General features: G+C 41.1%; 2 protein-coding genes and 1 long non-coding RNA gene across 5 annotated transcripts in view; 2 read left to right on the top strand and 1 right to left on the bottom strand.

Annotated features, from left to right (window-relative positions):
* Positions 1-10500, top strand: part of USP53 (ubiquitin specific peptidase 53) — a 39048-nt gene extending 28548 nt beyond the window's left edge. Inside the window, exons 15-16 of the mRNA XM_054064866.1 lie at positions 6030-6129; positions 6952-10500. Of these exons, the coding sequence (XP_053920841.1) occupies positions 6030-6129; positions 6952-7930 (1079 nt within the window). The 3' untranslated portion in view covers positions 7931-10500. The remainder of the gene's footprint in view (positions 1-6029; positions 6130-6951) is intronic.
* A 5444-nt stretch (positions 10501-15944) lies between these two features.
* Positions 15945-27320, top strand: part of LOC128851997 (uncharacterized) — a 178299-nt gene continuing 166923 nt past the window's right edge. For all 3 annotated transcript variants that reach the window (XR_008449596.1, XR_008449595.1, XR_008449594.1), the window contains exons 1-2: positions 15945-16195; positions 24260-24338. This is a non-coding gene — a long non-coding RNA (uncharacterized LOC128851997). The remainder of the gene's footprint in view (positions 16196-24259; positions 24339-27320) is intronic.
* FABP2 (fatty acid binding protein 2) lies at positions 18412-27207 on the bottom strand. Its single transcript, XM_009568244.2, has 4 exons — positions 20993-27207; positions 20165-20337; positions 19463-19570; positions 18412-18540 (listed from the first exon to the last, which is right to left on the bottom strand). Exons 1-4 carry the CDS (start codon positions 21057-21059, stop codon positions 18490-18492), a joined length of 399 nt encoding a protein of 132 aa, XP_009566539.2. The 5' UTR covers positions 21060-27207; the 3' UTR covers positions 18412-18489.

The following is a 27320-nucleotide window of genomic DNA, read 5'->3' as shown; positions in this document are numbered from 1 at the left end:
GTGGTGATTGTACAAAGAGGTGCAATAAATATTAGGCTGCTTCCCTAGGAAATGTTTGATTTTTATAGATATCGTACTTCTTTTCAAAGAATGTATAGGATAGGTTCTTCTAAGACTTAAACTGAGGGAAGGGGGCTGCCATACCACTTTTATCTTTTCTGTCACTATACCAATCTGTATCTTGGTTGTAGTAAGAGAACTAATTTGGCATTTATTTTTACCACAAAGAAAACAAACCCAATGTTGATGTTGCATGGGATGCAGAGATCTGTTTTTTGCATCACATTATTCTGCTTTAGTTCTGTACTGTAGTATATTTATACTGCTAGGAAAAAAAAGCACATCTAGATACCAAAATGAAAACAAAAACATCAGTGAAAAATACATAAAGGTTTGAACCCAGCAATTTTTCATTCCAACAGTGTTTGAGCTTACTAATGAGTATTCTCCAGAGATCCTTGTGCTGTAATTATGTATAATAATATGTATATGTATAATATGTATATGTCAAGCTTGCAGTATGCATTGTACATTTTTTTTTAAGAAAGTGTAGTGATTCCAGGTGATCCTTAAAGTTACCACAAAACACTGATGATAAGATACCATCTGTTCAGTTCTTTTAATTCAGTAACTACCTTTTGAATAGTTTCATAACAAAAATGCGTGTTTTCTAAATCAAATGAGAAGTTCTCACGTGTGCATGTTTTGGAAAATACTACTTTCAGTGGAAGTGACTGATGGATTGAAAAGATATCTGAAGAATTTGATGGTTTTACATGCATGTAGGGTTAAAGGTTTATTTAGACTCAGCTTTGTATTTGTCTAAAGTGTGCCAGGACACCTTTAGCAAGGACAATTGTAGTCCTTTACAGATATCTGTTGTATTACCTTATGTTTTATCTCCGAGTATCGTGAACAAGACACAAACTGGTAGGTAAATACCAAGTAGACTCCTAGAAAATGGTTCTTTAACAAAGAAATGCCCAATCCTTTTTGAGAGAGGAATGGAATGTTAGAAATCTTTGTTAGCCTCTCATGCCAACTTGAAAAAACATCTCTGGGTGGGTTTTTTTGTGTGGAAAACTTCTTACGGAAATCATGTTGGAGTTCTAATCATGCCCACTGTTTGTATAACTGTGCTTTACCAGTTTTAACTGGAGCTGAATAAAGCTGCTTTTCAGCAGTCGTGGAATTCTGTCCCTGACTTACAAAAATAAATGTATTGTTAGAGTGCTATAAAGACAGTGACATTGGGTCACACAGTCAAATGCTGCTTCTTTCAGTGGTAGTGAGCAGTAGACAACTGTAGTGCTGAAGCAAACATCTCACAAGGTCAGTCTCTAATTTGTGTGATCAAGTTTTGGCAGAAAAACGTGCATATTAAGTAGATATAGTATCCTTAATTTATATTAATGAGCTGCTGTTTATAAAGTTTGAACTTGATGAACCGTGGAGGCTGAGGTCATTGTTTATAAAGAATATTTGACATGAACAGTGTGGGGGCAAAATTTCCAACCTCGTGTTCTTGAAGTTGAAGAGAGATGGCTGTAATTCTTGGAAGCTGGAAAGGGCTATACAAATTTATTTAATGAATCATCAGAGCAGTCTGTGTGCTGGCTACTGATAATCATTCTCAATCATACGTGGATTTTAATGACTTTCATGACAACCCTCCACAATTCCTGATGCACACATGTCCTCAGGAAATTGCCTCTGGTGACAATTTCAGTAAAAGGCATTACTGTTAGGAGGGTTAAGAGGAGGAAACACGTCAAAATAATTTAATCCCAGAAGCCCTGTTTTCTTGATTCCTCCCTTCCCATGCCTGGTTTAAGTAACATGTCAGTAGAATAAGCAGTGTGATTGACATTGGCCAAGTGCTTGATGGCCCTCCTGTTCAAGGTGCAGTACTCAAAGCTGCCCATTCAATGTCAAAGGATTACTTGGAGTCAATACTTTAAATTAACTGCTTCCCTCTGAAAATAAGTGCAAAGCAGTGTTGTAATACTGGAAATCCAAGGGGTTTCCCAGTAATAATTATTCAGTTCAGTAGCATGAGAACTCCATCTGAAATCTATAATCATTCTGTTGAGTATGTCAAGAACCCAGATAGTCTTTGTTCATTTGTCACTTCAGAAAAGCTTACAGAAAAACCATAATTCTGAAAAAGAAAACTCAACTTCTTAGAAAAGCCATGCTTTTATCATAATAATTTAAAATATGCAACTATCCTTAAAATCCAGTTGTTATCCTTGTGGTGCAGTCAGTGTACATGACTGTCGCGTTTGAAGAACTGAGCAGCCGGTTAAAGCATGCAGCTACTTCATTTACTTAACATGAAACAGAAACAAATGCTTTTCTGGGGTGTTTTAGATTAAAGATTTTGATTTTGAAAAAAAAAAAAAACCCACAGACGCCAACACTAAACTTTCAAGATTTCCAAGTCTAAAGCAGCCCTTGAAGACTGAAATGTAAAGCACTGTCTCATTTGTAATTCCCTTTAATGTGAGGAATTTGCAGTTTAAAATAGACGATGCAAAGTTTCAGGATTGAGTTTTAAAACAAAGACCTGATAAACTTCTTGAGACGGGCGAACAGAATGAAGGGAGGGTGGTAGTTGGTGTTCTCTGTAGACTGTTGCGTCACTTCAGAAGTTATTGAAACTCTCACTCACATGCAAGTAGGCACCACTCCACCCTCCAAAAAGAAACAAGAGTGAAACTTCTATTTTCATTTTTCCTGATGTTTAAAACCATGGCAAAAAATCCACTGGTGAATATATAAGAAATGTTTGCAACTGAATGTTGCTTCAAAAGGACAGTTTCTTCAATATAAATATTTTATTTTGCTGAAGATGGTCACTTTTTAAAAAATTATATTTTATTTTGGACGAGTTATAACATATTTACCTTCTTGACTGGCATTATTTTGTTGTTCCACAAAGCTTCCAGTGAGTTGATCTATCATTTCAACTGAACACAGAAAAATGTCTGGGTTTAGAGAGAGGAGTTTGCCACAGTGCTTGTTACAAAAACTATTATGCGTTGTTCTTTTATTAGCAACTTGATAAAAAGTACAGGAAACACACAGCTATACCACATTAGAAGGAAATGGAATGGAATGTGAAGGTTTTTTTGGGGGGGTTGGTTTGGTCCTGACCCTGAAATTGGGCTCTGCAGATTTCTGCAAAGATGCTGCAAATGGAGATTTTGGAGAACTATCCTACCTGTTGGCTGCAGAATGGCAGGGAATCTTTTGAAAATCTAGACTGGCTATTGAGATGTGAAAATAGCTGTTCATAAATCCTAAAAGCAGACTGGTTTGTGTGTTGGGAAACAGCGAAACTTCATTTATTGTTAAGCTGCTTATGACCCATTGATAAGGATGTCTCTGGGCACGGTGTGTGTATCCCATATTTAGATTTGTAAAGAACATAGTGGCAAAATTCCCAATCGAGTCTGCGTCTGCTTTTAACCATGCATGGGTATCCTGTCAGCAGAAGAGAAAATAACACATCTATTTTTAAGTTAGCTGGAATTCGGAAGGCGCAAACCACCTGAGCAGCTTTGGCTGAAACTGTGCTGTGGTGACACCAAGGAAACAGCTCTTAACTTGTGCTGCCGCCTCCTGACCCTCTGCGATACTGCCTCTCCGAAGGGCTGAAGGTGCTAAATTCCATAGGAGTTTGGCTTGGGGTGACAATAAATAAAATTAAATCTGTGTTCTTCATATCAGGCAGTTTAGGGAGTTAAAAGAGCACTTGTATGGGGGATTTATTTAAGCTTAAGTAGATGTGCTCCCATAAAAGTTGATATATTCAAAGCCTGAAAGCTAAAACCACTAACTTCAGACGCTGTAAATCTAACAAATTTTTTAACTAATTCTTTCCCAGGACTTTATCCTGATGTTGGGATTGAGATTAAATACCAAATTGGAAGTATTCACAGGAAATGCTGTGTCAAAGCCTCTGCTTTTTCCAGTGAAGTGATTTACTGTCCATTAAAATCAGTAGCAGAATGAAATGTTTTCTGTTTGAAATATGATCTCCGTGTTCCTTAGCTCTGAGCTGTGGCCCAGTGGAGTGTCACATGGACTCCTTCAGGAACAGTATTTTCCCCTCAGTATTCTTTCTAAGGTTGTGGCATTGTTTATCAAGCCAGAATAGCGAGATATATTTTTTTAATTAACTGGTTTTCACTTTGAGGCTTGAAGGAAAGCCAGGTGGGGGCTTTGTCTCCTGTGCTGCATGCTGGTTTAGCCTCTATGACCTGTTTTCTGTCAAAGATTCTGTCTTCAATCTTTTATCAATTAAAGATAGGACCAATATTGACTCTCAAAACCAGTACCACCCCACAGCAGCACCCAAAGATTTTAGCTTAGTTCTTCTCTGTTGGGGTTTTGACTCATGTTCACAACTCAAAAATGAACTTGGGGAAATAAGAAGTGAATAAAAAGTATTTTATCTTGCTGAGGTTATGTCATTTATGAATAGACACAAAATTTTTGTAGTTCATAGAATAGTTTGGGTTGGAAGGGACTTTAAAGCCCATCCAGTTCCAATCCCCCTGCCATGGGCAGGGACACCTCCCACTGGATCAGGCTACTCAAAGCCCCATCCATCCTGTCCTTGAACACCTCCAGGGATGGGGCAGCCACAGCTTCCCTGGGCAACCTGGGCCAGGGCCTCACCACCCTCATGGTGAAGAAATTCCTCCTTATGTCCAGTCTAAATCTGCTCCTCTCCAGTTCATACCCGTTGCCCCTCATCCTATCACTCCAGGCCTTTGTAAACAGTCCCTCCCCAGCTTTTTTGTTGATGGAAGTGTGAAGCAGCCTGTGTTATCCCACTGGAGATGTCTAAGGTAGTACTGTCTACTGAGCACGAGATTACTCTGCTAGAAATCAGGCAGTGTGTGCTGTTTTGTTTGAATTTAATGCCTGTTTTTTCTGAAATGTGATTTGTCTGTAGATACACAAAATAAGACGCCCTTTGCCTGGCTCCAGAGCAGGTGACTGACTCTAATGGGCTAATCATTGTGTTAGGAAGACTTCTAGTGTCTGCCTCTAGGCAAATACTGTTACTTGTCACTTGCCCAGTGTGTTATCCTGTGTGGTGTCGACATGGATTCTTCAATGCTTCCTTTATTTACTATTCACTAGGAGCTGCGTTGTTTGGAAATTGTGTATTTTTAGAGAATGGTTCTTTGCCTGTGAATAAAAGGAGCTCGTGTTGTATGCTTAGGGCACGTGGCTGAGGGGGCTCTGTCGCTCAGTGTCTTTACAAACTGTACAGTTTGCTTTAAGGTTTGAAATCTGTTTCAAAGACTGCATGATGCATTTATTTAAAACAGAAAAACTCCACAAACAACAATAAAATTGAAACTGCCCCCCAATCCCTAAGGTGTTCATTCCATTTAATTATTACGTGGTGTGAAATCTCAATCAGAAATAGTTTTTATTTTGTAATTTAAATCACTTTGTATGTTTGAGGAAACGTGCTTTTATAAAAGAGCTGCTTTTGCAAATGTGCTTTTAATTAGATGCAATGTTAAGATGATCTTGAAAACATGTCTATAGGACTTAGTGTGGTAATTACCTGTTTTCTGGTAACATTAAAAAAAGAGGAGCGCTTCCTCCAATTTATTTTTCACAGCGAGGGTCATTGGGCACCGGCAGAGGCTGCCCAGGAGGATGGTTGAGTCCCCATCCCTGAAGGTATTTAAAAGACGGGTACATGAGGTGCTCAGGGACACGGTTGGGTGGTTGATAGGAATGGTTGGACTAGATGATCCAAGAGGTCTTTTCCAACCTAGTGATTCTATGATTCTATTATTTTGGCTGACTATAAGATCTGACCTCGTGTGACTGATTTGTCTTCATAATGGTTATTTTGATCAATTCCAAATCTTGAATGAATTATCCTGCTTTGTTGTGTTTGGGTTTTGTAACGTCTGAGGAGTTACAAAGGAATTAAACTGCATTTTATTTCTGTGTAGTTTGAAATATCTTTTTTTTTTTTCTCCCCTCAGACTTGAGGAAAGACCAGCTCAGTTCTGACATTAACTACAGACCTCATGCTAATTTCCCGGCAGAACTGCATTTGCAGGTGCCCAGTCCTCCAGTAAAGAGGTAACGAATACTGGCTTTCATTTACTATGGAATAGTTTGAGAGCTACTGAATTCTTTTATGTCATAGTAATAAATGTTGAGCATGCAAAAGTTAAGGAACTGAAAATCTTTGGCAGACCATACCTTTAGTATTTTACGTAATTGATAGAGCTCAATGCTCTGTGTCTCTCTTTTAATTTCGGTGCTGTCAGTGGAACCAAATAACTTATGTTATTTTAAACCGTCCTACCAGAGCCAAAGGTTTTAATATTTTTTTTGTTTGAATTGTATACTAAGCCAGGCAGTAATTAACCAGTTTTTGGTTAGCGTAAGAACCCCATAGAGTTTTGAAGTTTTGGCTGGAAGGGGAGAAGGAGGTAGCTTCTGTTCAGAAGATGTTGCTATATCCCTGTTGTTTCTAATTTGAACTGGTAAGTGCTCAATACCTCCTAAAAATCATGTATCTACATACAAATTTAGCATCCAAAAGCAACATCTAATATTTGGAAAGTGGGTGTATCAGACTGAGTCACAGGGATGTTTAAAAGAGCCCTGAGGTGATGTTTGACACAGTCCTGAATGCTGAAGGAATTTTACTGTATAGATACTCCATCTCTTGCAGAGTATTTTTTGGGGTACTTTACATTTCACATGATGGAAACCTTGCAGTGATTTAATGCAGCTTTTAATCAAGTATCTCTACGTTAAGCAGATCCCATTTCTCTAGGCAGTTTGAGTATTTAAGCAGTGTTATCACGGTGCCTTTGAAAAAACTCTTGGGTTATTTGAGCTTTTTCTTACATTTTTACGGATACTTAAATCCTGTGTGCTTTTATCTTCTAGAGCTGAAATGCCTGAGACCAACAGGAAACTTCTCCCATCATCAGCTCTACAGCCAGTTCTGAGAGACATTGTTAAGTCAGAAAGCAGGAACAAGGCAAACGAACAGAATCCTGCAGAGTGGCTTAATCCAGACAAGTTTGAGAAGATGAATGTGTTGGTATATTCTGCTGATGGCCTACCCCACCCCTACACGGAGAACATCTGTGGAAGAAAGCTGATCAGCGATGACTTCCACTCCTCTTCTCAGCCACAGGCTCGTCATGCAAGAACGTTTGGTCCCAAGGTGGGGTTGCTGCCTTGTGTGCCACAGAACCTGTCAGAAAGGCCCGTGATGGTTCCCCCTCCCGGTGAGCATGCCGGGCACCCACTCCGAAGGGCGGATGCTCTCTGGGTGCCCGAAGCAGTGTATCAGAATCTTCCTCCCCCTTTACCGCCGAAGAAGTATGCTCTGAATACTTTGCCAGCATCAGAAAATAACTCAGCAGCTGACGTAAAACCGACAGAAGTGTTGCAAAATAATCCATTACGGCAGACAGGTACACCTTTAAAAACGGCATTGGAAGCAAGCGTGTTGACAAACGAGCAGAGGCTGAAAGAGCCGTTTCAAGGGAATGAACTGTTTGTTCATAAACCAGATTCTCCACCTCACTTAGCAGTTAATGACTACTGGACTGTGTCTGAAAACTTTTTAAAGAAAGGATCTCGCCATACGGGACCGAGCTATGTGGATGGAAACGATAGCGTTTCCCTAACGACTTACTTTTCAGTGGATAGCTGTATGACTGACACGTACAGGATGAAGTATCATCAGAGACCCAAGCTGTATTTTACAGACAGCGGAAGCTTTCACAAAGAAAAGCATCCTCCATCAGCTGGAGTAGAACTGAACGCTCCGTACCATGCTGCTCTTGAGCCCAGGCATCCCACAGCCGAGCAAAGGTACAAGGCAAACGCAGAAGGCATACACTGCAGTAGGTAGATCTTTAAAACACTTCAAAATGTGGATCTGACTTTCCATTTCGTGTAGTCTGTAAATGGGCACAAGCCTTGAATCTCCATGTGTGTGATAACTAGGTACCCAGCTGACTGCGTGTCAGTTAGGAGTTACGACTGTTGAAATGAATATGCAAATAGACCTGGACAGAGGAGAAGAGGTGCTAAACTTCTGGTTCTTTGGTTTGTTACTCGAGTTGCCTTAATGCTTACCTCTTATTCAGCTTGTCTTCTACAGTTTATATTTAAGTGGTCCCTTTGGGTGGACGGATCTTACAGCAGTAGGATCAAGCAGATGTTACTAATTTTGTAAGATGATTTACTTAGTTGCAGTTTAAAAAGTGTTCCTTCCGACTGTGGTCACTACATACTTGGACTAACAAAAGGGATAAACGTATTACCATATATAACGCAGTAAATGAGTCGTAATAGAAGAGTGTTTGTCCCGGTAGGTAGCAGAAGGTGACATAGTTTTTTTTTCCAGCTGGCTTCTCAGAGAGCCTGTGCTTTCACAAACCTTCAAGTGTCTTTTAATCCAAGTTTACCCAGAGAATTGCTAACTTTTTAGTTGAAAAGCCTTAATAATAATTCTTTAAAAACGGTTCTGTTTTTCAAGTGTTAAATAAGATTTTTCAAAGGGAATTCAAGTAAAGTGCAGTCACAGACTGTCCTATTAATATCCCTGCTCTGTGTTACTGTATTTTTAAACACATTTATCAGTTCTGTTCACCTTATAAGCTACATACTTTAACTTATTAAAATTAAATTTAACCACAGAAGCTCCAAACGGATATAGCAGAATAGGACGCTAATTTCAATATACAGTTATCATGCAACCATAAATTTTGTCAGGTTTTAGATATATTTACTAATTACATTCGGTTCTGATTTATTCTACAATTGCATGCAAAGTCAGTGCTGCTATTTATTGAGCTTCCTATCTTTCAGCTTGACATTTTGAGCAGTGTTTAACGGGGATCAAACATTTGCTTTTACCAGCTGTGGTGTTTGCTATTTGGAACAATCCTACCCACGGATATGTTCTGTATTAGCATCAGGTTGACTGAACCTGCAGCCATCAGACTGCGGTGGCCGAGGGGCATGAGAGGAGGAGGCTCTGCCTGGCAGTTTTGGCAGCTTTGCCATTTACCATGTCTTTTGTTAGCCTGGCTGATTTCAGTAACAAAGAGAAGGATTGATTTGGTTTTTATTTGGTTAATTAAGTGGGTGCACAGAACAATGTAGGGAGTGCTGAAGCCCAGCTCGTGGCCCAGTGAGGGCTGGGAGGGGGGGAAGAAAGGCAAACAAGATTCCACCCTCCTGGCATTCCTTCATGTTTGACATGAGCCACAGTCTTGCAGGGTCTGAGGCAGGGGCCAGGAGTCCTGTTTCAGTCCTATTGTGACATGGGGCAGCGTGTAATTTAGACATTAATGTCAGCAAAGCCTAACGCAATTCAAAAAGGCTAAATTTTGCCATTATTTCTATTAGAGCGTTAACTTGGGGTGCTGCTGCTGACCTCTAAACATCAATGTCTTTTGGTTCTGGAAATAATACAAGAAGGTTAAATACACAGCATACGCACTCTCTTGCTTGTTCTTGCACTTTTAGTCAGAAAGGCGCTTTTATGTTTGCAAACCTTACGTGAGTTCCAGTGCTTCAAACAAATGTTGGCAATTGTTTAGCCTAATTATCTAAAATATACATTTAATCAGTAGTTTTGGTTATTCTGTCTCAAGATCAGGTTTTTTTTTAAACTCCACGTAACCTACAGTAGAACTGGAATGTGATATATGCAACAAACCAGCTATCTCAGATTAATCTTATCTCTACCTTCTTGATGCAAATTTGTTGTAGCACTTGGAAAATGAATTCTAGAATTTGTAGTGTGAATAATTATGTATGGCTGCTAGTAAACAGCAACTTAAACCTATCCTTTTGTAAGAAAAAGAACCCTGAAAATGTAAGGACTTGGAAGATTCCCAGTTGTTTTATTTTTGAGAGAGATTTTGGAACCTGTAAATTAAACTTTTCTAGTTCAGCTAGCAATGTTACATACTATATATAGCCAGTGAAGTAAAACTGTCTTCTAATGCTTGTGTAAAAACAAAGATTATTGGAATTTGTAAATAATGTATAATTTGTAAAATGTTTTGCAAAAAATCTTGTATGTGAAAGGACAGTATTTTTCTGTATGAATAGCACAGCAGCAACTGTGAACGACGTTAGAACACTTATTTTTAAACACGCATAGCAATGTTCGTACTTCTGTACAATGAGCAATACGAACGCCTATGACTGAAACCAATGAATCTGGCTTCCAGCAAGCACAACTGGTAAACGTATTTTTAAAGTAGCTGCAGTAGTTTAATGTACTTCAGTCTCCTTGCTTTGCTTGAAACAATCTCACCAGACAACTTTCTATGTGACCCACGTTTACCAGGTATTTAATTATAGTAAATAGACAGCTAATTGAGGCACCTTTGTTTTTATATTTGACTCTGCACTCCATGTATGTATGTATGTAATATTTGCTAACTAATATGTGAGAACTTGTTTTAACTGACCTAGGGTGCCTATTTATTTTTTTATAAATGTCCCCTTCTGGCTATAGATTTGTATAAGAGCCTAGAAAATTTTTGTAACGGTAAAGACATGAACAAGTCTTGTAATTAATATATTTTTCAGTCCTTAGAATTATTTTCTTGCAAAGTTCTGCTTGTTCAAACTATCAGATAAAAAATTTAAAATATATTTGTCTTCCGTGGTTCCGTTACCTTTCTTGAACAGTAAAATTAATTTTCTGATGTAGTAGTTTACAAAGCTGTTCAACTTTTGTGATACTTATTAAACATATAAAGCAATTTTAATACCCTAATCCCACAGCCCTGCTGCCAGCTGGTTACTCGAGCTGTTTGTCCACCTTACTGCCTTTGCTCTGTTAGGGATAAATGAAAGTTGCCCTGAAGGATGCACTCATGTCTTCAGGAGTGTTTGAAATAGCCTGAGCCCGATGCATTGCAGCCTGCGCTTTGTTAGCTTTAAGTTTTCTGAGGTAAGTAAAGCCTCCTATGTCAGACCTGGCTGAGGGAGAAAACTAAATGACTAGCAGACACTTTGTTAAGGCTATTGAAGACTGACTTACTCTCACCTGTTTTCCCTACCAGAAGAGAAATGGAGCAGCATTACAGTGCTTCCCTAATGAGTTTTTCCCTTGAGATTTCCCTGGTGAAAGAGAGGGAGGGGGAAAAATAGTGATTTTCTGTCCTTAACAGCTTCATTTGAAAAGCAGGAAAACCTATTTTTCTATTTGTGAGAATGCGATTAAAAGTTCAGCATTCTCCTGCACCATGAGTGAAGAACTCGTGACGCTTCAAAGTCTCAGTTCTAGTTATTTTATTATATTTACTCCTGGGGAAAAAAAAAAAACAAACAACCACCAAGAATTGTACTTCTCTAAATTAGAAACTAATTAGAAACTAGTATTCCCAAGGGAAAAATACTGAAGAAAACTGACACACATACACACACACATACCCCCCCCCAGTAGAAGACTGCTTTCTCCCAGAACCTGATCAGGTAAGAGGCCTACTCCATGGATTTAGCTTCCTTCTTTTCCTCCCGAGAATGTAAGAGACTCCTCGATTTAATACTGTCTGTAGAGAGGCAGATGAAATTTTGATGGGGCACGTGGAAATGGAAACCTCTTAGTAACTTAGTACTGTCTGCTTCCAGTCACCCACGGAAGGTAGAGGGAGAAGGGTACTTTATGTGAACCTGCAGCTACTCAAGCTCACTCCTTCACTGCTCAGAGCAAGGAAATCGGAACCCAAGGACAGTGGGCTGCCACTGCTGTCACACACAGTGACAGAAGGCACAGCAACAGTTAAAGCCAGAATCTCATGCACATTGTGATACAAAACAAAAAAAACCAAATGGCATCAGCTCCTTGTGATTTAAGTTTTTTGAAAGGGAACCGGCTCGGTAAGCTTTATCTGTTGAGGGAAAAGGTTTGAGTTATAACTTCAGTTTTTATAAGAGCCCAATTTTATTCTCAGCCATGCTCAGTCTGTCCTTTCAGTTGATTTTATTCAAACAGTATGTGTTTTCATTTCTGCCTAAGAAACCCTTAGGGACTAATTACAAAAGCACAGTCAAGCTCTCTTACGTGACCTTTAAGGCACAGGTAGAACACAGAAACAGGATACAGGCAAAAACCTGAACAATAATACTTGTGATATGTCAAAGATATATTCTGATACAGTGCATGCCTTTGCCTCTTGCATTCGGAATGAAGTGGAGTCATGTTCCCAGTTGTTCACACTGCACAAATGGTCCTCCTCTTCCACAGCCCCTTTCCATAAGGTGCATCCCGTGATGAGACGGCGGCTCTACAGAAAGCAGAGAAACTCCGGTTACTTCTGCAGAGCCATACAGTCCTTCGGAGGACACAGCAATCATAGAATCATTAAGGTTGGAAAAGACCTCTAAGATCATCCAGTTCAACCATCAGCCCAACACCACCCTGCCTACAACCGTGTCCCAAAGTGCCACGTCTACACACTCTTTGAACCCCTCCAGGGATGGTGACTCCCCCACTGCCCTTGGCAGTCTCTTCCACTGCTTCACCACCCTTTGAATAAAGAACTTTTTCCCAATACCCAATCTAAATCTCCCCTAGTACAACTTGAGGCTGTTTTTCTCACCTTATTGCTTCTTACCTGGGAAAAGAAATCAGCACCCACCTTACTACAACCACTTTTCAGGTAGTTGTAGAGAGCGACAATGTCCCCCCTCAGCCTCCTCTCCTCCAGTCTAAACAACCCCAGGTCCCTCAGCAGCTCCTCATAACATTTTCTCTCTGGCCCCTTCAGCAGCTTCTCTACCCTCCTCTGGACACGTTCTGTCCCCTCAATGTCTTTCTTGTACTGAGGGGCCCAAAACGGAACACAGGATTCGAGGTGCAGCCTCCCCAGTGCCGAGTACAAGGGCACGATCACTCCCCTACTCCTGCTGGCCACACCATGGCTGATCCAAGCCAGGATGCTGCTGGCCTTCTTGGCCACCTGGGCACACTGCCGGCTCCTGTTCAGCCACTGCCAACCAGCACCCCGGGTCCTTTCCCAATGGGCACCTTTCCAGCCACTCTCTCCCAAGCCTGTACCGCTGCACAAGGCTGTTGTGTCTGAAGTGCAAAACTCAGCACTTGGCCTTGTTGAACCCCACCCAACCGGCCTTGGCCCATGGATCCAGCCTGTCCAGATCCCTCTGCAGATCAGTCCTGCCCTCAGGCAGATTTACACTCCCACCCAATTTGGTGTCATCTGCAAACTGTATAAATTTAATGTATAAATTTTCCTAGAAACCTTATGCATATTCGATTCCTTCACAAGGACTAATTTTAACGTTATTAGGAACTTCACAACTGTAAATCTCTTGCTAACTGGAGACAGCTCTTTGTTTAAACTCGCACTGGAGACTGGGAAAGGCTGCAAACAGAGGTTATCATAGGAAAAAGCACAGCAGTTTAGCACAGACCCTACTGAACACAAGATGTTTCAGAACCTGGAAAAACACTACTTTAAAAAAACACTCTATTAAAAAAAAATGCTGTCAAGAGATTAAACAAAAAAATGCTGAGAAATAAACTTCTAGGACTCATTTTGGAGTTTTAGAGAGCAAGTACCATTTATCAGGCCTGGGCAACATGAGAGAGGGATCCCCATCAATCCTGTGCAGCGAGAGAAGAGCTGGGGACACAACAGATTTCCCCTTTACATGTCTATGAACATTTTTTTCCAGAAATTTATGTACATTCTGTTACTTCCTAAGGACTCATTAAAATGTTATTATGACCTTCACAAGAGTCAAAATTCTTGCTAATTTGGAGCTGTGGCTCCAGTTCTCTCCGACCTTCCCTTTGAGATGAGAAGAGTCTGGAAACAGGTGATTATAGAAAAAAATACACCTGTTCAGCACTGACCATACTCAATACTTTTATGATTCTATATGGGTAGACAAGGTACTCAAAGATATGGTTTAGTGGCAGATAGAAATAGTTGGACTCGATGATCTAAGGGGTCTTTTCCAATCTAGTGATTCTATGATTCTAATGCAAGATGTTTCAGTGTCTGGAAAAATACTATTTGAAAAAACATGCTATAAAAAGTCATGCTTTTTACATGTATAAGAAATACACTGAGTTCCTGCAGTGTGTCCAGAGAAGAGCAATGAACCTTGTGAAGGGGCTGGAGAACAAGTCTTACGAGGAGCGGCTGAAGGAGCTGGGGTTGTTTAGCCTGGGGAATAGGAGGCTGAGGGGAGACCTTATTGCTCTCTACAACTACCTGAAAGGAGATTGTAGACAGGAAGGTGCTGGGCTCTTCTCCCAAGTGACAGGGGACAGGACAAGGGGGAATGGCGGGAATGGCCTCAAGCTGTGCCAAAGGCAGTTTAGATTGGACATCAGGAAACATTTCTTCACAGAAAAGGTTCTCGGGCATTATAGAGGCTGCTCAGGGAGGCAGTTCAGTCCCCACCTCTGGTAGATGAGGTAGATGAGGTGCTCAGGGATACGGTTTAGCAGTGCACACATACGGTTGGGCTCGATGACCTCAAAGGCCTTTTCCAGCCTAGCGATTCTACAACTCTATGCCGTCAGAGCAACCTTGTGTCTAATTTTCAAACACTACAATTACTTTGATGAACTCTACTTTAGCTTAAATCAAAACATCCCCCTTTCGCTAACAGTAACTCTCCCTCGCGTGGCCCCGCGGCCCCGTCGAGGCGCGGCAGGGCCCCTCCCGCCCAACTGACCTGGCCCGCGCCCTCAGGGCAGCAGGTAGATGACGACGAAAAGCGCCAGGTCGAAGAAGATGAAGAGCCACAGGTCCAGCCAGTAGGACTGCCCGGACAGCGACGGGGCCGGGCTGCCCTCCGCTACCTCCTCCTCCTCCCGCTGCTGCGGCCGCTGCCGCGCCGCCGCCTCCATCGCCTCAGCGACCGCGGGCGGCGCTTCCGGGTGCGGAGCCAATGGGAGCGCTGCGCCGCTCGGGGGGGGCGGGAAGAGGAGAGCGCAGCCAATGGGAGAGCAGCGCCGACGGGGGGGAGGGGCTCTTCCGAGCTGGGAGCCAATGGGAGTACAGAGCCTAGGAGGGTGCGGGCATTTCCGGGTTGGAAGCCAATAGGAGCACAGCGCACGTGCCACCTCCGTTGCCACAGAGAGAGTGGGCGGTGCTTCCGGGTTGAGAGCCAATGGAAGCGCAGAGCCGGTGAGTGCGGAGCCAATGGGAGCGCAGCGCTCACCGGCACCGGGAGCTGCGGAGTCAATGTGGGGGCGCAGCGTGAGCGCCACCGCCTCGGGACGCGATCAGGGAAGTTCAGGGCGGGCGCCGTCTCCTCCTCTATGGCCCCCGGCACACCACAGGGTGTGGAACCAATGGGAGCGAACCGCGGGGCCGCCACCCGCTTACGTGTAGCTCTTCCGCGTTGGGAGCCAATGGGAGCGCAGAGCCGTAGGGCGCGCAGCCAATGGGAGGGCGGCACTCACCGCCCCCTCCCCCCCGCAGAGCGCAGCCAATGGGAGGACAGCACTCACCGGCCCCTCCCCGCAGCGCGCAGCCAATGGGAGGGCGGCACTCACCGGCCCCCCCCCCCGCAGAGTGCAGCCAATGGGAGGACAGCACTCACCGCCCCCTCCCCGCAGCGCGCAGCCAATGGGAGGGCGGCACTCACTGTCTCTCTCCCCCCCCCCGTAGCGCGCAGCCAATGGGAGGGCGGCACTCACCGGCCCCTCCCTGCAGCGCGCAGCCAATGGGAGGGCGGCACTCACAGGCTCCCCGCAGCGCGCAGCCAATGGGAGGGCAGCACTCACCGCCCCCCGCAGCGCACAGCCAATGGGAGGGCGGCACTCACCGGCCCCCCGCAGCGCGCAGCCAATGGGAGCGCAGCGCCCCCGCGTGGCTCTTCCGGGGACGCGGGCAGAGGCGCTGCCTGGGGGGGCTCGTGAGGGAACGGCGCGGGAACGCCAGCTCCTCCTGCTGGAGGCCGGAGACAGCGGAGTCTGGGGGGGGTCTCTGGGCTGAGGGAGGTCGGCAGAGCCTTGTTCTGTGGAAATAAACATCCACGAGTTCTGGAGAACAAATGTTATGAGGAGCGGCTGAGGGAGCTGGGGCTGTTCAGCCTGGAGAAGAGGAGGCTGAGGGGAGACCTGATCTCCCTCTACAACTCCCTGAAAGGAAGTTGAAGCGAGGTGGGTGTGGGTTTCTTCTCCCAAGTAACAAGTGATAGGATGAGAGAAAATGGCCTCAAGTTGCACCAGGGAGGTAAAATTGGATATTAGGAAGATGTTCTTCACTGAAAGAGCGGTGAAGCAGTGACAGAGGCTGCCCAGGGCGGTGGAGGAGTCTCCATCCCTGGAGGTATTCAAAAAGTGTGTAGACTTGGCACTTTGGGACATGGTTTAGCAGGCATAGTTGTTTTGGGCTGATGGTTGGACTGGATGAGCTCAGAGGCCCTTTCCAGCCTTAATGACTCGATGGATCCGTACTGGCTGCTGAAGGGGCATCCAGCCAGCCCTTACAAGTCAAGGCAGTGAGCTCAGAGGGAGCAAAGCACAGGGAAAGCTTTCCCCTCAATCCCCTTGTGATTGCTTTCTCCTTCATCTATGTTATACCAATAGCAGGACGTAAGTTGTGATTTGTTTCTCAGTAATAATAAACCATTTAAAATAGCGGCTGAGGGAGCTGGGGCTGTTTAGTCGGAAGAAGAGGCTGAAGAGAGCCCTTATCTCCCTCTACAACTCCCTGAAAGGAGGTTGTAGCGAGGTGGGTGCTGGTCTCTCAGGTAACAAGATAGGACAAGAGAAAATGGCCTCAAGTTGCGCCAGAGGCAGTTTAGATTGGGTATCAGGAGAAATTTCTTCACTGAAAGAGTGGTGAAGCACTGACAGGGGTTGCCCAGGGCAGTGGTGGAGTGACCATCCACGGAGGGGTTCAAAAAATGTGTGGATGTGACACTTTGGGATGTGGTTTAATAGGCACGATGGTGTTGGGCTGATGGTTGGACTTGGATGATTTTAAAGGTCTTTCCCAACCTATGTGATTCTGTGGTTGGAGAGCTGATGGTGGCCCGGAAAGACCTTTTGGGAAACCTTGTGAAGATGTGTAGGAAAATTGGAATTGTTTTAAGATAAACTGTCCTTGAAGGTCAGCTGGAGTTGGAGCTTGTACTTTCCAAAGATGGAAAAGTTGATGTAGATGGTGTATACCATGTGTGCTATATTTACACAACACACAGCTGCATGAGAAATTAAATACAAACTGCTGCCCTGCTCCTAGTGGGAATGTACTTCCCTCAGCCCAGCCCCTGCACTCACTGTTGACAGGAGTGCCATTATTTTCATTATGTCTACAAGAAACTTGGGATTACACTAAACAAAAACTTCCTCATTGTAGCTGTTAACCCTTTTTAGCCTCATATGAAGAGAAAAGGTAGCACTTGCTGCAGAACACAGAGCAGATGTGTCTGATCAGAGTTCAGCCTCTCGTAAGCGTGAGATTAGGGGTAGCTGTTGCCCTTAACAAGTTCTGCTATTAGAAATAATGATGAACTTGGAATTGCCCTTACACAGCAAGTATTAGCTAAGCATGTATGCATTAGGTGAGATGTTAAAGATTTTGGGGGAAACTGCGTCAATACTGCCCCTCTAAGCCTCATACCCACCTGTATTTACTTCATTTTAACAAAAGGAACCGTGAATTGTAAGTTTCCCTAAACCAAACTATTTCCTGTTAGTTTGCCAAGTAATGTAGTTATGAAATTCATGCTAGGAAACAAGTCTCCTAGTTGAATTTACTAGGCTATTTTGTTCAGTTTCTGATAAAATTATCTTATTTGTTAGTTTACCGAAGCTGTACCACTCTCCTTCATCCGTTTAACTGATGATCTTATCTCAGGTATTGGAGACTGAGCCTTTAAAGTTTTTTTCCTTATTTTTTAAGTGCAGCTCCTGACCATATCTGTCTGCAGTATTTGGAGTTATTAGATACTTTTGAGCTCTCATTTTATATATATATAATTAATTATCAGATTAATTTTCTGTTGGAGACCTCATATGTTATCTAGAATTAACTAAAATAATTCCTCAAATGAAATTCTCTTGAATGAAAAAAATACCCTACCGATTATTGTAACCAATTGGTCTAACAAATCTGGTAACCTAGGCCAAAATCGCCCTAAATCTGGGTATTACTGGGCTGGCCATGGCGGAGGTAAGTTCCGATCATAGGAAATAGTTTCTGCAGCCTTTTGCAGTATGGCATTCAGGTAGGACTTGGTACAAATGATGTCTTAGCATTTGTTTCAAATTGTTACTGGATTTTGTTTATTCAAGGCAAAACAGTAAATATAAGGAACTGGCTTATGTTTTCAACAGGGCTAAGGGAGCGCTGTTAGGGGTTAAAAGAAAAAAAAAACAGGATATGTAGAAGAATAGTATTTTTTTTTCATTGGTTTTTGGTTCTGGTGCTGTTCTGAGTGAAGGACTTAGCCTCTTTTGAAGATTCTCTTGGCTTCAACTCCTTCATATGTGTAGGTCTGTTAAGAAATTTAGAAGAAAAATCAGTGGCTGCTATTACAAAGTTTCATTTCACAGATGCTACTGAAAGGCACTCAACAGTGATACAATGAATTGTGTCTGGTGGCCATGTGGAGGCTACCAGCCCTTTTGCAAAGTCCGAGGAGGGGAACGTAAGGAAGGCAGCTTGTTGTTGATAGGCATAAAAGCTTTGTGCAAACATCTGAACCGCAACAGGACAGCATTTGGGGGCTTCAGAAAAATCCCCAAATGTTGAAGTGCCGTATTTCCAGTGGTCCTACTTCACAGGATTCATCACTGTGGCTGCTTTGATTAGAAGTGAGGAGAAGCACTGAAGGGTTGGACTTTGTTTTTGCTATCCCAAATCTCACACCTGCCCATAAGGTTCATTATTTATTTATTTTCTTTTTTAGTAATTTTTTTAAGAAGCAAGTGACCCACTATCGGAGAGGATCTTTTAAAGCATTACAGTTCACTTTCTGGCTTTACTTCAGAGCTGTGAAACCTTATATTTTTGTCTCAGACTGATCCCCTGCCCCAACCCCAAGCTTTGTTTTAAAAGGGCATTTATCACCCATTGACAGCACAGACGAGGCAGACACTTGGGAAAGGGCTTTCAGTCAGAACACATCCATATTGTGTGTGTGTATATACCCCTATTTCTCTACATACATCTTCCATATACAGCTTGTGTTCACAGGCTTCAGAATTCATCAGTGAGATGCACTTCATATGGGTAGAAAAACTTTTGCAAGTTTTATTTTAAATATTCAGATTTTGATAGATGACTTGAAAATTTAAACTAAAGATAAATGAAGTGATTGGGCTTGAAGAAAATATTTCCTACTGTTGAAACAGCTTTTACGTTTTCAGTTCATTGTATTGTAAAGTTGTATGTAAGTAAGTTACTGGTTCACTCACCTGAACAAGTTCATCACCTACGATTTCTCTCTGTGCTTTGAGTACTTTTCCATTATCTTTTCTAGTAAATGTTCCTACGAGTTTATCTCCTTCGCTGTTCCATGAACCCTATAGTGGGGGGGGAAAAAAATCCTAAATATTTTGCAATACATACGATACTGATGTGATTTAAAGACTGCAGGAATGCTTAAAAGCAAGAAGAGATTAAACCAGTGTAACAAAACATTTTTGGACATTGATGTAAAGGTTATAAAACATGAATTTTTAATAATACCACTAGTTTATTTAATTGTCAAGCTAGATTTTTTTTTTGTGTGTGTACAGGACACCTTATTTTAATAAATTGTATCATTCAGAGAAAAAGTAATTTCTTACAAGTACCCTGGTCTACACTCTAGGTGGTGTGCTTGAGTATTATAAGAAGTAAAATTACAATTAGCTGGATTTCATTGTGTGAAAATTGCTGCGTACTCTGCTTTTTGGGCACTCTATGGAACTCTTGAGTTTCATGGTACAGTGTTGAACCATGAACAGATAAAACTATCTCATGCTTTTGTCTGTAAGCTGCAAGCAGTCCTGAACAGTCACGCTTTAAAAGTAAAATTTAAATTAAAAGGTAGGAAGACGAATCATTCATCTTGAAACTGTACTCTATAAAAGTTATTATCATATAAGAAATATATAGTTATATAGAAATCTTACAGTAAGTTCAGTCCCATCAGCCAGACTGTATTCAAAGCTCACTCCCAGAGTGAATTCAAGTTCTATAGTACGGAAGTTGCTTGATTCTTTGATCGTAAATTTGTTTCCGTCTTGCTGTATAGTGATCTTCAGATTATCCTGCGCTCCTAACTTTCTTTTCATAATGTTAACACCTAGGAAAATCAATTAACGTAAATCAGAAAAAAACCCTCAACACCCTAGAACATCGCCTTTGTCTCTTTTTAGTGACTTTTATGTGGTCAAGTGAGTTTACTCCAGCGTCCTGACTTGAATTTTTATTCTTCACTTTTTATTGAGGCTGCATTCACCGGTGCAGATGTAATGCAAACCTCTGTTTACCTGGAGTGGTTATGTTTATATTATGCAGAGTTTGTTCAGACTTTAAATATCTGGTTGTTAAAATGACCTGAACCACATGCTTCTATAAAATTGAAGAATGATTATTTCCCCCCTGTGTAATTTTTAAGCATGTCATGTTATCCCAATAATATTCCTGCTATAGAATTCTGCCCAAAGTTTATCATTCAGATTCTCCTAGCCTTTTCCTAAAAGTTGACTTAGAGATTATTTCCTCTGCTGAAATAAATCCACTGGAATTAGTTGCTTAAGATTAATGTAATGTAATTAACATGAGAACGTATCTCAGCATCTCCCCCACCACCCCATGGAACCTTTTGAAAATAAACACAAAGAAGATCAGCAAACAGCAGCAGGACAGACTAGTCAGAAGGTTGCTCAGACAGCTCAAGTCTGTATTCAGCAGTAGGGGGGGGTTCTTGTAGAAGGCACTGAAAAATTAAGACTTACCCATTGCCTCCATGAACTTTTCATAGTTTTCATTTCTGTCTATTTTCCAGGTACCATTGAATGCCATATTTCTGTTTGCAGGAGGAGTGTTCTAAACTAACAGATCTTTGCAAAGAGAATTTATATGCCGGCTTATCTTGAAAGCAATTTACAGGGTGATGTGGCTGACTAAAGCTCAGCTGATGCACTGATCTTTTCAAGGAGTTTATTGTAGTTTAGCCAGATTTCAATCGTGACCCCAGTGCTTCCTGAATCTCTTATTGCCCCCAAACCATGACAGTATCTTTATTGCTTGTTGTAACAAAAAATTGCTCATCCATTCGTTTTATTTGCTGTATTTGTGTTGTAGTAAAAATAGGCTGCCTAGTGAAAGCAGTAATTAAACTAAGAAAATTCCTTGATATTTTCTATCTCTGTAGTATCTTCCTCTTTGTATCTTGTCCTCTTGTCTTCCACTGCCCCAACCGCTGTCAAAGCCATGGCCTTCCATCTCAGAAATGCTGTTTCTTCTCTAAGGCTAGGAAAAAGCAGATCATGCCATTCTTCCTGTACTGGCTACCTGCTCTTTCCTTTTCCTGCCTCTTCTATTCCTGTCTTGCAGGGTGAAGAAGCCTGACAGATGGGAAGGCGTTCAGGCTGTTCACTCTTAATGTTGGTGAGGGAAGTACCTCAAGATATCTATTTAACACTGCCATTTAGGTCTTATTATGTAGTGCCTACGTGCAGTTTCAGGCACTTTTTATCACTTTGACTTACATAAAAGTTCTAAAAGAAAATTTGCAAAGAAGTAGGCATAATTTTGGTTGGGGAAAAAAACGCTGCCTCTTTATAAATAATAGAATTCCAGAATTATTATGTTTTTGTGAAGGATAAAATTGAAATACTCTGTGAGCTGGAGTGTTGTCAGGTACAGGCAAAACATTTGACTTAGGGAAGTATACACATGCTGACCCCTGTAATTAAACTGGGTAAAAATCAGCCAGCTGTAGAATAGAAGATGAGTAATTTTGTTAGCATGGTGCAGAATCCAAACTCAGTGTCTCCAAGTGTCATATCCAGCCAGCTCAGAAAACGGACAAAATGAATTTCAGCTAGAGTCAGTTTCTCTCTTTTTATTGCATTGGAGTGGATCTTGACCTTTGTAGTTATCATTGTCAATCTATATTATTTATTTACTACATATCCATAAACAAAAATACCTAGTTCCTGGTTATGGTTCATCCAATTTATTGTTGCTTAACAAAATTGTTAACTCTTTTTACCATCTTTGCCACAGGGTTCTTTCTGACAGAGGTGCAGTGCAACTTTTGAACTGCTTCTGTTGCATCCAGTACAAAATCAAGGCCTAAAATAATGTTTATAATTTACGTTATTCCAAGCATATATAAAAAATCTAATGAATAGGAAATAACCTTCTATTTTGAGCATTTCAACAGAGCTTTTCTACTTTTTAGACAGGTTTTGCAATCTCTCCTAGAACCTGTTGGTTTATTTCATTTAAGAAACATTAAGGTAGTAGTTTTTATTCATTGAAACTGAAGTTTATGTAAATAAAACTAATGTTACTGATTACTCCCCTAATTTGAATCTAGTTCATCTTCTTATCCTCTGAAAATATAACTCAAGAGTAGTAACATGCTGCAGGCTAAGCATGGATTTCTACATCAAACATACTTCAGCAGTTTTTCTGAACCTTAGAAAAGAGGGAAGATCTTCCAGAGCGAGTCCTTAACTAGCAGGAATATCTCTCAAATGTGCTTTTCCAGTCAGTTTATCTTACAGCTTGCCTTCCCCTGCTTGTAATTCTTCCATCTGTCTAGAAGTCAGGCTAACCAGCCAACTCCACACCCTTTCACCATGGGTCCTGAATTTCACATCCAAGTTTGATTCTCCATTTCTGTCCCATTCTCCCCTTCCTTAACATTTCTTTTCACTGGGCATGAATCCTTAGGATCCTGTTCAGATCAGCCCCACAGATCTGTCAGTTAAGTAAGAATCTCTGCAGGTGATCAACATTTATGAGTTTCCTGGTGTCTCTACAGTGGTGTAGAGCTGACAGCATAAAGAACTGTTCTCTGAGGTCTGATGGAATGTCAGTGCTAGAACAAGCAGCCGTATTTTTAATTTCTCTCAATTTGCATGAGTTACTTAAGACTATTAACACACTAAAATCTGACTTCAGCTTTCTTACATGTACCAGAGTTTGAGTCTCTATAAAAGCTGGGTTTCCTTCTAAAATTCTAATAAAAACTGGTTTTATAGTTTGGATTTTTTTTTTTTTTTATGTTGGAATATTCTACAACCTTTTCCCTCCCCCAGTCTACCTCTTCCTTGTGTGGTTTTCAAAAATACAACTTTTGTTTAGATGATGCATTGAAAGCCTTGGGGTTTTGTATAGCAGTTGCATGTCAAGCATGAAAGCTAAGGGTGTGTATTCTTGGCTTTGTGGCTTTCTTCACCGTGCCAGGTTCAGAACACTGAAAATGCACCAGACTTATTAACTTGGAAGTTTGATCTTTAAATGAACTGATGGAAATAAATTATTAACTTATATGGTCCTGCCATTCTCATCATGCCAGTTTGTGGTGATTATACCAAGCTGTATTAGGATGGTAATGGGCAATGAGATTCCAAAGATCAGGAGGACAATAATGCTTTTGCTGTGGGTTACATTCATCTACCCTATTGTTTTGTGGCTTGTCTTCAAGTTGCTCTGCCTAAAATTAGCTAGGACAGTAGAACTCAGCTGTACCATGGAGTCATAAAGGCTTGGTGCCAGCAAAAACATAATACATAAATATTATTTTATATATAATTGAGAGGTGAATCCCTGTTAAAACCATGTAGGTTAACTGGTTTCTGTCAGTAGCTGTGAGCTGATTTGGCAGTGTTTATGTATGTTTTCCACTGTATGACTCTTGTATATCTCTTGGGATGGATTGCAAAGATGGTTGGGCACTTAAATAATTTTAAGTGCCCCAAGATCCCTTATTGTGAAGTTTTACTAAGCATTTAAACCAATATACTCAAATTTATATCAAATAGTAGATAATTCTATGCCAGTAAAGCCAAGTGTAGTATAACCATGGGTGGCCTAGCAACAAGGAGCTAAATGGAGCCTAAGTAATGCTAGCTCTTGGATAAATAATTTCAAAGTACTTGTTGCAGTTGGGTGCTGTATTGCAGCAGGATTAGGTCCTACTTGAGCTAGATATTGTCCTACTCCAACTGCCTGTTTGCTGAGTTTCTGCTTCTGTTTTGTTCAAGGAGAATCTGCTGGATGCTGCTAATACACAACTTGTTCAATGTGAAGATTTAACATGAGAGGAATACTTAGAAGTCTCCAGTGAGTATAGATCCGTTTGTCTGATTAGGTACTAGTGGACTATGAATCTTAAAATTTACTCTTTACTCCTTTTTAATTTCTGTGTAATGGCTCTGATCCATAAAGTGCTGGATGGCTTTGAGAGCTGATTATTGGAGAGAACTGAAGTGTATGAGCCTGTAAGATCCAGTTTGAAGAAAACTAGAAGAAAAATGTAGGATTTTCTTAAAAGCATCAGCAACTGTGGCATTTACTTCATCCTTTACTGCATGCTAAAATGAACCCTAGGATTACCTAGAACAGGAGTATCTAGCCTGGTTTCAATGAAAAGAGGGTGCCAGTGAACAATTGCCAATAACAGTAAGCGTGCTTTTCCCTTAAAGTTTATATGGGTGTGAGTATTAGTGCCATTTGTCAGTTGTCACGTAGGGACTGATAAGTCAGTTGATGCGTAGGGCTTTTCATCAGCCTTATGTAAGGTATATAAATGTATATCTCAACACTGTTTTCCAGTATTTTCGAGGTAATTACTTAGTAGCAGGCAAATATAGGGAAGTAGTTTCTTTTCGTTCAGAATATGAAATGTGATCAAAGGTTGGGGTCGAGTTGTAGTCCAATGAGCTAACAATGTATGGCTTTGAAAGTCTGCATCAGTCTTCTCGGTGTCTCCAAAATTTGAACTGGACTTTTAGTTCATTTCACGTTAGCTATTTGCTTATCATACACTTTTACTCTTGATCATGATATAGCTCCAAACTCCACCAAAGATGATTGTGATTATCTGGATTAGTGACTTGAATCTAATCTCATCTGTACAATAACAAGCTTCAATTCTTCTGAGCTCAGCATAATAGGAAGAGAGCACCCTGTATGGCTCAGATATTTATGTATTTGTATATCCAAAAGGAAAAGATGGTTTCAAGACTAAACATTCTTTTCTTCATGTCTCACGTAAAAGCAGAACGGACACCCAGATCCCGGTTCTATTTCCAGCTTAGAAATGGACTTTCTATGTAGCCTTGATCAAATTAACCTCTTTACTTATGTGTAAAATGAACTTCCTTTAAAAAAGCTGTATATGTCATAAAATAATGTGCAGTGACTTGATCAACTACCACAAAGGAGTCTGAAGAAATGTCTGTATGTGAATATGTCATGTCTAAACTAGTGGTGTGATTTAACTGTGGATTTTACTCCTAGTTATCGTTAAAGATCTTTGGCATTAAAGAGAAGAAATTTGTACGAAGTATAGGTCTATTTATCAGCCATTATGAGCCACTGGGTAGGCAGTAGCAGGCTATGGCTGAATTGATGATCCTTTGTATTTCAGCAGGAAAGAGGATTTTTATCTTTACTTGATAGTCCAGATTCAGAACAGAAAATAAAGCAGATGTTAGGAGAAAGTTCAGTTTCTCAGAAAGTGTAAATTTCCATGTTAACTAAAATAAGAGCTTTGGAATAATGGGGGGGAAATGTGCAGGCAGGTATTTCAAGAAATCCAGTAAATACTGAAGTAAAAGTTTACTGTGTTTATAAACTGATATTTTTCAACTGAAGTTCTGTACATGATAAGAAATGCAGCTCTGCACTGAGAGGCTGAAAAACTCTGGCTGTCAGATGGCATAAATTCAGATCCTAAAGCTTGCTATTGTAGCAAACTCACACATTTGAATTATTTCCAAAAAGTCTTAAAGTGTGAGATTTCATGGGAGTGTGATATGCGTGTCAGCTATAGCTGTCACTGGTACTAAAAATACTGCTGGAGGAAGGAGCTGTTTTCACATCTTCAATAAAAAAAAGCTTTTGTTCAAGGTTATATTCTTTCTTGGGCTGGGTAAGAAATGTATTCCAATATTCTCAGAAATGAATTCAGACGTTTAGGCAACAAAGAGCAGGAGCCGGACTAGGCAGGAGAGTGGGCTGGAAAGATTGTAGTCCCCACAGCAGATGGTTACCTGGTGTATGTCGATATACACAGACAGTTGTGCAGTTGCACTCATAAACTGCCGTTGGTTCAAGCAAACAGTGCTTGTGTTTTGTGCTGAACTAAATCTGGCCCTTCATAACTCTTTGAATGAGATGGTTGTTCGTCAGGGATGTGCATACTTTTTGGTTTTGCCTAGAGCTAAAAAAAGTCACGCCAGAAGTGTTGCTGTGGAGAACCTAACAGGCAAAGAACAGAAATTGCCCAGAAGCCCACTGGTCTAGAATTCTAGGATCAGCAGTTTGCACACGATGAGGCTTTTGTTGTCAAAAATAATTTTTTCACAATTTTGTTTGAAGTCCCTGGGTTGCCTGTTGGCTTCTCTCTTACCTGCTACCCCAGGAATTGATATCTGGGTGCAAAGGATCAGGATAGATCTGTGTAATTGCTGTATTTGCCGGTTCTCCTTATCCAATAAACAAACTGGTTTCCGACAGCTCTGAAAAAGTGCAGCCGCGGTGCTCCCTAGTGGTTACTAGCAGTGAATTATTTGCTGGTTTTAGACGAGAAGCACCTTAACCACTGGCTCGTCTCAGTAGTACTTCAGTTATAAGTATCTTGATATTATTAGTGAAGTTTTTCCTCTTCAGGATTTGATATTATCATAAAATATAAACTTACAGAAGCAATGATTTGAATTTGGGAACAAGGAGGTGTTGAAAATTCAGCCTTAATAACATTAATTAACAAAGAGTAAAATTTGACATTGTCCTTTTTATTTTAAAAAGCGTGATAACAGTACAAAGAGAAGAATGAGGAAATAAGTAATAAGCAGCAGTTTGATCATAGAAAATAACCTGACTATATTCTGTGAGCTGTACAGAAAGTAGAACTAATAATTTTCCTAAGTAATGTAGCTAGTTTTGCTAAGTAGTCATAGGACAGAAGCAAGCCAGAACACATAACATTAGGAAGACTTTAATACTGTTTAAAGGCAAAACATAATATACAGAGTAACCCCATTAACCTAGTACAAAAATACTATGCCCAGAAACTATGTATTTGTTTGAATATTTTTA

Source organism: Cuculus canorus, chromosome 4 (genome assembly GCF_017976375.1).
Source record: "Cuculus canorus isolate bCucCan1 chromosome 4, bCucCan1.pri, whole genome shotgun sequence".
NCBI classification, from domain to species: Eukaryota; Metazoa; Chordata; class Aves; order Cuculiformes; family Cuculidae; genus Cuculus; species Cuculus canorus.
Note: the sequence above shows the minus strand (reverse complement) of the source record. Positions and strands in the feature narration are given on the sequence as shown.